Genomic DNA, 11,314 nt, shown 5'->3' on the forward strand with positions numbered 1-11,314 from the left:
GGCGGTGCTCTGCACTCTTCAATGAAAACCAAACTGAACTAAATTCATGTCTGTTTACATGGGTAGCTGTTTGTGTGTGTGTGTAGAGAGAGGTGGCCTGGGAACCTTTGAGTAGGTAAAGGGGATGTGGGGGCTAAAGACAGGATATGGAGGGAGGAAAAGAGAGTGATGAATTGCATGGGGAGATTATCATAATCATTTTCAACATCCCTATCACTCAATCACGCTGTTATAACTGCAGCTCCAAGGAACACTCGGCTCACCTTGTATATATGTACTTTTATCTGTCCCGCTCTTGTCTAAAAGTATTTTTATAAAGTAGGGGGAAGGAAATTCCTCTCTGTTTTCCATGGCTGGCCCTGAGTATTAACGTAGCAGCACACAGACTAGCAGCTGAGTATATTTATTTTACTTTTCACAAAAGCAGCGGCCCGGACAGAGGTATGCGTGTGAAAAGAACTTTAAAGCATCAAAAATATTATTCTCTGCTCAAACATAAATAAATAAACACCCAGAAGCCAGGTCCTCTTTGGAATGTAGTAATTCTGAATTTTTATGAATGAGTGCATTCATGCTTGGCCACGCCCCCCTCCTCTAACCTCAGCTCTGCCTGTTGGAGCTCAAAGCCCCGCCCCCTGGGATACCTGCCTGCCTCCTGATTGGCTGAAGGAGGTCCGGGGTGGGCGTGGCCTCCATAAAAAGCACAGGGCTGATATAAAAACAAGCCTCAAACTTTGATCCATGAAAAATTTACAAAAGTGATGGGAGAGATCGTCGCATGTTGGATTTTAACCTCTGTGGACAACAAAAAGCTATTGTTTCTGAGCAAGTGGAGGATTTATTTTTCTGTGAAATTAATTTTTAATTATTTTTTTTAATAAATATTTACTCTTCTTCTATGTGAATCAGCTAACAGCATGGGGATACTGCTATTATTCGCTGTCTTGGAATTGGTGACAGTCGGTTTGGTAAGTGTAGTTTCTGTCACCTGTTTTTGCTTCATGTAAACACTGAGGAATAAAGACTCACGTGCCTGTACTCTACTGGATTTGAGCTGCTGTCGTCTGGTTACATTATATAGCCAGTGCTGGAGGGTATACGCAGGTATAAGGGGGATAACCACCTCTTTTTTCTGGAGGTTTACAGTAAACTATACCCACCTATCAGCCAAAAAGCCATTGGAATATATAGGAGAGTACACCCACTCCATCTCCTCGCATGTACAGTAGTGCTTGTCAATATAATGGTCCAATGAAATCCCTACCCACCGTTTCAGCTGCACACATGTGATAAATAAGACCTGCTATACGCTTAATTTCTGCTCAACATGACTGATTGTAATGTTTGTGAGAATCTGTAGTTATATTTGCTGGTTTCCAAAACTGGGGTTCGTGGACCACCACAGGTCCTTGAGGGATGTCTCATGGGGGTCCTCAGCAAAATGACAGGGTAGTAGTAGTAATAGTAGTAAATGATAAGAGTACTCAGAACTGTCAGAAAATATTCTGCGTGTATGCGCATATTTAATATTTATTATTGTTTATTTATATATTTTATTTTGTTTTTGGCTCTCATGTGTGTGGAGAATCTGTTCTGTGTTGAGGGTAAGTTGGAAAAGAGGGTACATATTTGTATTATGCACCTTAATCCTTGATTGTTTGACCCTTTGGAAATCAATTAATATACTCTTTTAAAAAAGAAAAAGAAAAGAAAAACATTCTGCAATATAAAAAAATACTCCAATACAAGTCCTTCATTGAAAATGTCACTATAATATTATTATTACCGATGCATTAATGTCTAAGTTGCAGTTTACTGTTGGTCAATGTGGAGCCTATTTTAACTACTATATTTACAGTTGGGTAGTTTAATCTGTAATGTTACATCATATCTGATAAGATCATCATATGTTTCGTATGTAAGATCTGTAAAGTATCCAGTAAACAAAGCTGCCAAGTGGAGTAAAAAGTACAATATTGCCCTCTGAAATGTAGTGAAGTAGCATGTACTTGAGTAAATCCATATCCATATCCGTACGGATATGTCCGCATCCACAGTTTAGACATTTAAATCTAAATAAACTGATGAAACCTGGTCAATCAAGGGTGTTTGTGAGTGTTTAAAGGGTTTCACCCATTCACCCCTTTACAAAGTATATGTATATATGCTTCCATCTCTCACTAGGGACAAAATTACAGTACTGTAATATTATCCAACGAATGGAGATAAAAATACATGAACTCACTGCACACTATAAATATTATGTGACTTTAGGTTCGGGGATGTTTCAAGTACCAGGTTAAACCCAACGACGATGCTAAAAATGGAACTCTATTGTCACTCCGTTGTGTAATGTCATATCCTGTTGAACCGATGACAGCGGCGCACTGGGACCTGGCCCGGGTTTAGACGGTGGCAGTGATTCAGGAAGGGATCCCTTTAGCTGATCTGACTGTGGACAGTCAGACTGGCAGCTATTCTGTGATCTCCATGCCTCCTGGGAGTTGTTGGAGTGGCTTTTGGTTGTGAGTGTGTATGGCGAGAGAGGAGGGTGGGAAACAAAGTGGGGTGGGGTTGCGGGGGGGGATCTTGGGTCAGAGAACGCACCTTTCATCCCCGCTCGCCCCGGCGAATGCCAAGCGGAAGGCGACAGAGGGTTACAGATATCCCTGTGGGGCTTGGGGACAGTGCTGGGCATTCAGCGAATGTTTAAGCCTCACACACTTTGAGGAATTTCTGTGATCTGTGTAACATGAGTCAAACTATTGTCCCGCTTGGTTCCAGTGTGGCTCCTCCTCATGTGGAAAATGTACAGTATGAAGTCGCCAATATTCAGGTTAACTAAAGTGCATACTATGTCCCCTCCTTTAGGTGACCGCTGGCTGCCCAGTGGTGTGCGAGTGTCCCGCAGGGCCTCCGTCCTGCCCCCCAGGGGTCAGCTCGGTCCCGGACGGTTGCGGTTGCTGCAAGGTGTGTGCCGCCCAGCTCAACCAGGACTGCCACGAAGGACGGCCCTGTGACCACCATAAAGGCCTGGAGTGCAACTACGGCAACGATGTGGGCCGTACCCACGGCATCTGCAGGGGTAGGTACCAGGGCGGCTGAAAGAGAGAGAGGGGGGTCAGGGAGCTTTTGGGTTTAGATTGGGCATTGAGTTTGGGGTTTAGCTCGGGGTTGAGTGAGGGGAATGTGTAACTTCAGGGTGGGGAATCTGGCTTCCGAGCCAAAGCGGCTGGAGTTTCCCTTTGATAGGGGCTTCGGGTTTGAAGCCCGTGCCACGTTTCAAAAACAGAGCACCTTCATGAGCTGCGACTGAAACCCGGCCAACTCCGGGATTTATATAAGTAGTTCAGTGTGTACACAAACAGCCCCGTGAAACTCACAAACACGCACACATGCACCCACAGTGGTATTTTTATATGCGTGTTTATTTTGGGGTGTTTCTATATAAAGGGGGGGGTATCCGGGGTGTTGCATGGGGAGTCCCACTCTGGGAGCGGAGGGAAAGGACATTGTAAACAAGTCAAAATTCCTTTCTGATCTAAGAATAGAGCTTGCTTCATAAATCTGGAGATAGTGTGTCTCTCCCTCTCTCCTCTGAACTCCACATGTGAGCCACTTCCTGTTTCTTCCTGTCACATTTGACATCTGAAAACTATGTTTTTCGGTCGGCTTTCGAAGTATTTTGACCAAACTGTCTGTCTGCTTCCTTTCCCCCCAGCAAAGGCAGAAGGCCGCTCGTGCGAATACAACGGGCGGATCTATCAAAACGGCGAGAACTTCCGCGCCGGTTGCAAGCACCAGTGCACCTGCATCGACGGAGCGGTGGGCTGCGTGCCCCTTTGCCCCAGCCACGTGCCCCTGGCGTCCTCTTCCTGTCCTGCTCCGCAATTGGTCAAAGTGCCCGGCCAGTGCTGCCTCACCATCGACTGCCACAAGGGAACCATCGTCGTGCCCCCGGTGCACCGTCGACCCCAGCCTCCGGCTTACCCACCTTACCCATTCATCCCCTACCCGGCCTACCCTTTCCCAAAGCCCTATCCGAAACCTTACCGGAAGCTGTACCCCTACAAGCCCAAAAAGGACAAGGACACCCTGGGCAACGAGCTGGTGGAGGTGGGGCGCAAGTGGGACAAGCCACGTGGAAACAAGCACCTGGCGGGTAAGTGAGGGTGCCGCCGCGTCGCCTTCAGAGTGCCGTCTGTTTCCTCTACGCAGTAAAGCATCATGTTTATGTTTTAGCCATTTTAGCCCTCCTGACGCACAAACGGCCTCACTGTGAGCCTTTTCCTCTGCATCTACGTCTGTGTGTGTGTGTCAGCATTTATGTGAGGCTTGTTTTCCACTGGCTCCTTGCACACCAGAGGTGCTCTCTCTCTCACACACTGCTCTCACACAGCACATACCTCTGTCACCCAGCTTTCCCCTCTCTGTAATCGCCCTCTCTATGCGTCAGTGTTGCCTGTACACTGAATGAGACTAGTGTGCTTTGCATCTCTGGACCTCTCCTTTCCCCTCTCTCTCCCGTTGGCCCTTTCCCCCCCCCAGCTTTACTTCTGCTGATCTTGCTCCTCTTTCTCTGTCATATTTGTTGCATCGTCCATTGTCCTGTCTCACGCCCTCTGTTTCATCTCTCCTAGCCTGGAGGCAGGTGGGAGATCAGTGCGTGGTTCAGACTACTTCCTGGTCCCAGTGTTCCCGGAGCTGCGGGATGGGCGTCTCCTCTCGTGTTACCAACGACAACGCCCGGTGTAAGCTGATCAAGGAGACACGTCTGTGCAACATTCGTCCCTGCAGCTCCATGTCTCTCCCTGTCAAGGTGAGAAATGTTTTTGGCGCTTTTTAAGATTCTCATAAAGGGATAGATTGCAGTTCTTCATCCTCTAATGGACCACAACCATGCAGTCCAGCCGCCACGCTAAATAGATTCAGGAAAGGGGTCAGATTGGTATTAATATCATGGCATGTATACGGACCCCCCACCCCTGAATCCCTCAGTTGCTGGAGCCGTTTCTGGTCCATTCGGTCTATTCGCGGTTCTGTTGCTGTGTGGGAAACTTCTCTCGCATGATGACGACAGAGCCGATTCAGGCCACGTTTCCTCTGTGTGGCCTCATGGTCAGGTCATGGTTGTCCCACTTTCAATGAAAGTGTTTCAAAGCTTAAACGATTAGTTCAACATTTTGGGAAATACTGTTATTCACTTTCTGGTGCAGAGTTAGACGAGAAGATTGATACCACCATAGAAATACAACGGCCATTCCCATTCAAATCAGCATAGCAGGATGGTCAGAGCGGCGGCCATTTTTATGTGTAGCTTACTGTTGCCATTGCGACCAACGACTAAAATGAGCAGTGGATTTGTAATGTTACGAAGCATAGAAAGCCATAGTAAATCAGCTGGTGGCCAACAGCAGCGATGTGTCAAACGGTCCCTCCGCCTCACACGCCGCCGCTTCGGAGAAGGACAAGCTAGTAGGGGAGACTGGGGGCAATTGTAACGAGGGGCAATTGAAACATCTCAAACTGCACCAATCAGAAACGAGACAGAAATATGAAACTCATTACGCACATGGTCTGTGATGATCCCTCTCTGCCTGCCAAAGGACAAAATGATGTCTCATACTTATCAAAGTTTTTCTGCAAAGACTCTTTTTGAGGTATGAAATTAATTTATTGTTCAATGGATATCAAATTGTTTCAACTATGTATATATTCTTGGTGGTTTATTGTGGTCCTTGGTATTTATTTGAAGATATTACATGTGTTGTTACAATCGCCCCTGCATATTTGACTTATAGTGTTTCAATCAATATTGTGACTCTAACATTGCTTGTAAAAACATTTGATGACTGTTAACAAGTAGAACACAAACACAAGTTACCTTCCATATATATATAGATGTTATCTAAATAGTTCAAGAGGTTTTTGAGTAATGACAAAAAAAACTAAAAATTGTTACAATTGCTCCCGGTCTCCCCTAGTTCGGCACATACCATACTTTTAAATTTTTACAATCTGTGGTAGCTTTAAAAATGCAATAAATTTGCCAAAATTGTTATTGTCAACTTGTTTCCAAGTTTTCATTTTAGACAGCGGAAAATCACTGCAGCTCTTCTTTATAAATAACACAACAAAAATGTGTTTTGCATAAATCCCAGAACTTTTCAGCGACGTGATAAACTGTGGGGGTTTGGAGCTCTCCCACACTGAACCCGCGACACTGTGGCTGTCAGCTGCACTCAGTGGTTCTTCACTGTGTGATTTTAAAGAGCACTTGATTCGCCCACTCTGTTTTTCTCTCACATTTCATACCGAACACCCTCAAAAACATTCTGCCTCTCGCCACTCATGGGGCTGATGGGTTTGTTATGCACCTGTTTTCTCTGTGCTCTCCCAATGTTTGCAGAACTGCTGTGGGTGTTAATGTGCATCAGTGTCAATCCTGAACTATTGCTGGCATGCTCCTCTCTCTGAGGCACTCATCGGTTGTTCTGACCTTTATTTTGTTTTTCTCTGTCTCTGTACTTAACTGCATTAACTTTGTTTTTCATGTCTTGCGAGGGCTTGAGTAATGAGTTATTTAATTTGCTGTGCGGTATGGCAGTTTGGATTCTAAGCAAATGGTAATGTGATCCTATAAAGCTTTCACTAAGTGTGTAGCATCACAGCTGCACCAAAGAAAAGATTATGAGCGGCAATACTGGTTACTTAGTCCCCCACTTTGGTCCAGACCATAGACTGTATACAAGAGGTGGACGTAGTCACTGTGACATCACCCATTGTTTTGTGGACTGCCATTTTGGAGCCTCAGGTTCTTTTTGGCCGTCGCTATCTTGGTTTTTTGCAACCAGAAGTGACACACGAGGGTGGAGCTAAGTTCCACCCGATTCGACTGTTATCAGGCCATTAAGTTGGCGTCATCAGTCGCTATAAGCACTATACTGTATATGTAGGACATTAGGGGCCTACTACGCTTACTACGTTATAAAAGTGAAAGTGAAACTTAAAAGCAACACGCTCTAACATGTAAAACTGAATGAAATGTCACGTTTTGAACACAAACAAAAAGGTTTCTTTAGGTTTAGGCAACAAAACTACAACTTCATTAGGGTTAGGCAAAAAAAATAAAAAACTCAAAGTTTAGGGAAAACATTGTGTTTTGGGTTAAAATAACAACGAACACCAAGACGACTTTGTCTGCTCCTGTCATAATCACTGCGGTTGCTAGAGGTCGCTGTCGCGTCCTTTTATACCTTCTTTTGGTGATCTACCATGTGACTAGATGATAAAACCTACTAGTGGGTGTAGTAGGCCCCTATTGACCCACATCTATGGGGCTTATAGCGACTGATAACACCTATTTAATAGCCTGACAACAGTCTAATCGTCTGTAGGTACAACTGAACACTGAATAAAACATTTTTAAGCGAGCAAAAATGTTACAATTAACTTAATATGAACTGAAAACACGTGAAAGGGTTAAAGTTGTAAGACGAAAACATGGACAAGTACCAGACCGCACAACGCTGTGAATCCCAAGGTAGCTACGCCCTAAAGCATACCCTGCTTTATGGTCTATTTGACTCTAAATGGGACCATAATTTACTAAATGAACATCATGCTGTTTTGAAGAAGACTTGAAACTAGCGATTGAGACCATAAACTCATGTTTACAATGTTTACTGAGGTAATAAATCAAGTGAGAAGTAGGGTCATTTTCTCATAGACTTCTATACAATCAGATTTCTTTTTACAAACAGAGGCGTTGCCACCTGCTGGCTATTAGAAAAAATGCAAGTTTAAGGCACTTCAACACTGGCTTCACTTCTCAGACCGGAAGTTGCCCACTGGTACAGACTGAAATATCTCAACAACTATGAGATGCCTTGAAACTTTGTAAATACACACAAAGCTGAATCCACTCTTTCTCTCTCCCTCCACAGAAAGGAAGGAAGTGCTCTCGTACCCACAAGGCCCCTGAACCCCACCGCCTATCCTACGCCGGCTGCAGGAGCACTCGCCTGTACAGGCCCAACTACTGCGGCGTGTGCAGAGACGGCCGCTGCTGCTCGCCCCGTCGCACACGCACTGCCAGCGTGTCCTTCGCCTGCCCCGACGGCGAACGCTTCAACAGGTCCGTGATGTTCATCCAGTCCTGCAAGTGCAGCGACGAGTGCAACCACCTCAACGAGGCCGCCATGCCTCCTCAACGATGGCTCTACGGAGACACGCACAAGTTCATCGACTAGTGGCGTCATCCCCCCCAACATACATTCCCGCACAAAAAAAGACATTAACTCCCCCCATAGTGATCCCCATTATAGAATAGCTGTCCTTAGTGTATCTATGAGTAGACGCGAGCGAGGTGAGCACGTCTTTTCTGAAAGATTATTTGGGGAAGAATGGGGAGAAGAAGAATGGGAGCATCTCCGTCTTGGAAAGAGCAAAGTGACCAGCCCCTGCTTTAGTGTAGATAAAAAGTTGTTTCTGGCCCGGCCAGACTTCCACAGACTGTGACAAAACCTTTACGGTAAACATGGATGCAACCAGCCACCATGTTGCTGGCGTGCACCAAAAGTCCCCAGAACTCTTGAGACTTTTTTTCGGGGACGATGGAGCAAGAGCTGACACACACAAGCATCAACTGCATGTGTTTCTTTTGTTGATAGATTCACATCACAGTTACTGAGCAACAGGTCCGACCAGCCAATAGAAAGCTGGTCTGACGTTGCTTTGGAGCCAAATATGCACTCTGCTGGAATCAAGTATCTGTGCACTCCAATAACTTAGTATTGATGAACCAAATGAAGACTCGTAGAGAAGACTTGACGGCAGAAACTGGGATCGTGACAGCAGAAGATGGAGGGGCATCTCAGATGTTCTTACAGGAGCGTGGCTTGTGTCTTTTGATGGTATTTATTCACTGGTATTTATTGTTGAGACAGACGTGATGACACAGTGGCCGGCCACCAGGGAAGGCGGAGCTGCTATGTTTGGAGCGTTGAATGGGGGGATCTGAGAGGGACAAAACAGCTGAGAGCTGTCAGCCGGGAGAGGAGGACTCGCACAGATCCGGGGCTTGACCCCCGGGGGTCACGATTGGAGGTCACGGCGGTCAGAAAGCCATATCTAATGATGGATGATGAAGGCTACAGGAGAAGAGGCGGCATGTACTAGAAAAAAAAGACCCGATGGGTCGGGGCTTTGTACGCATTAGCGGGGAATATGTCAAAGGTTGTTTACACAGCTGGACTCGTCCCCATGCCTCGCCTCCACAAGAAACTGAGACATTTAGCAAGCACCACAAGAACAAGCCTGGGATTCTGGCGCCGAGACGTCAACCGCCTAATTCCACGCAAATTACAATCTTGACTCTGAGAGAAAATCAGCCACTCTCTGGTTTGCTATAAAAATAAAATTTGCGTGTACTGAGTTAAACATGTAATTTGGGACTCGCGGGCGGAACCGCTCTGGTGCCCGATCGGGGCCTGTAATCGAGCAGCATGCCAGCTCGCTGACACAAAACAATAACTCATGCCTCTTCATGTTTAAGTGGCGTCTGAAAAATGCTGTTGAAGGCTGTGTTGTCAGTTGACGTCACTGTCAGGGGTGGAGAGGAGCTTTGCGGCCCTGCAGAGGACGGGGCCAGACGTCAATAAGAACCTATTCCTGAGGACATTTTGGAGGAGGGGAATTCTGTATTATTCTATCATTTCTGTGGCCAAAATCATTTACTATGTCTGAACACAAGCATCTCACTTAAAACTGGGACTTGGGTTCAAGTTCACGCACCTTACGACAGCCTTGATTCAAGACCTTTTATCTCACGCAAAGGTAACACAGAGGGACTTTTATCGTTACTGAATACACATTTTAAATGGGTGATTTGAAGCACCATTTTATTATTTGAAAGATGTGTTTTTTCTTGTGCCATAAGATAGTGGCTTTTTTTTCAGTTGTCTGTGAAACTGGAAATTATTTGCATTTTCTACCATCTATGGCTACAGTAGGCTTTCTCTACTGCCTCGGAGCCCGACAACCTTATTAGGGAGTTTTAAACTTTACAGGTCATTTAAAAACATTGTGTTGCCATTGCTATTTGCCGATGTAGATGCTGTGGTTTTGGTACTGTATGTCTAGTTTTTGTTAAAGGACACTATAGAGCAGCTATGTACAGATGCATCGTTACCTTCTTTGTAGTTCTATCTGCTGTATAAGGGCCAATCCTTTTACCGAGTTATACTGAAGTAGTCCATGTATAGTTTAGCACTGAACAAAGCAGGGTTCAGATCCTTTATGAGCATTACGTGCCAATTTGAAAGCATGATGATTGTATGTCTACCAGTGTACATTAACACCATCTGTAATAATAAAGTCATGCTTTTTAAGATTACATATAAAAAAAAAAAAAAAGACTTGTTCCTCACGACAAACTGGTTGCTGAACACACGTTGGATTTTAGAGTTGGAATGAGTTCATCATTTTGCATTTTTAATAAAGACATTTTCACCCCTAGACTTGGTGTTGAACATTTACCAAAGTGGTCATTTTTTCTATCATGTAGATGAACTGACTGAATGTTGATTTCGTACATTGGAGTGTTTTGAGCTAATATCTGCATGCTACTGTAAAATGCTCACGATAGAGTGCTACAGGAATGAGTCCTAAAACCGAATAGGAGTTAGTATTTCAGTAATTCTGGTTCCCTCGTCTGGAAGTCTACGGGTTTTTTGAATGGATTTTTAGTTAGATGCCTGAAATAAGGTCTGTGGTTCACACAAGCTTAAGAGATTTTAACATTTTGTTCTATAATATAAAATACATCAGTAATTATCCCACTCATGAATTTTGAAGCTTTTTTTTTGCATGTATTAAAAAAGGCGTTTGCTAACAAGCGGCTAAATGAGACTACTAGACATCATCACGCGGACTTTTCCGCCTTTACAGCCTCGTTGTGTGTACACTCGTTACACTGCGTTTTGTACTAATTAGCAAATGTTGGCATGCTAAACTCACTATGATGATCATGGTAAACAGCATTTAGCTCACAGCACGGTCCACACAGAGTTCTACAGGAATGAGTCCTACAACCCGGAAATGAGTTAGCAGTTTAGCATTACCGGTTCCCTTGAATGGAAGTCAATGGGCTTTTAGTTAGATGCCTGAAATAAGGTCTGTGGTTAACACAAGCTTAAGAGATTTTAATGTTTTGTTCTACGACATAAAAGACATCAGTAAATATCCCAATTGTGAATTTTGAAGCCTCTATGTTACTTAAAAAAGGCGGTTGCTAACAAATGGCTAAATGAGA

General features: G+C 44.6%; 1 protein-coding gene across 1 annotated transcript; it reads left to right on the forward strand.

Annotated features, from left to right (window-relative positions):
• Positions 1–738: 738 nt before the first annotated feature.
• On the forward strand, positions 739–10,518 carry si:ch211-106h11.3 (CCN family member 1). Its single transcript, XM_037791027.1, has 5 exons — positions 739–968; positions 2,872–3,085; positions 3,722–4,162; positions 4,641–4,819; positions 7,947–10,518. The coding sequence occupies exons 1-5, from the start codon at positions 918–920 to the stop codon at positions 8,250–8,252; spliced, it is 1,191 nt and encodes a 396-aa protein (XP_037646955.1). The 5' UTR covers positions 739–917; the 3' UTR covers positions 8,253–10,518.
• Positions 10,519–11,314: the final 796 nt, after the last annotated feature.

Source organism: Sebastes umbrosus, chromosome 14, assembly GCF_015220745.1.
Source record: "Sebastes umbrosus isolate fSebUmb1 chromosome 14, fSebUmb1.pri, whole genome shotgun sequence".
In the NCBI taxonomy this organism is placed as follows: domain Eukaryota; kingdom Metazoa; phylum Chordata; class Actinopteri; order Perciformes; family Sebastidae; genus Sebastes; species Sebastes umbrosus.

Excerpts from the sequence above, each read along its gene's own strand:
- si:ch211-106h11.3 (XM_037791027.1), top strand. The coding sequence starts at position 918 with ATGGGGATACTGCTATTATTCGCTGTCTTGGAATTGGTGACAGTCGGT. Across the intron at positions 969-2,871 it reads AATTGGTGACAGTCGGTTTG|GTGACCGCTGGCTGCCCAGT; the intron begins GTAAGTGTAGTT and ends CCCCTCCTTTAG. Across the intron at positions 3,086-3,721 it reads TACCCACGGCATCTGCAGGG|CAAAGGCAGAAGGCCGCTCG; the intron begins GTAGGTACCAGG and ends CTTTCCCCCCAG.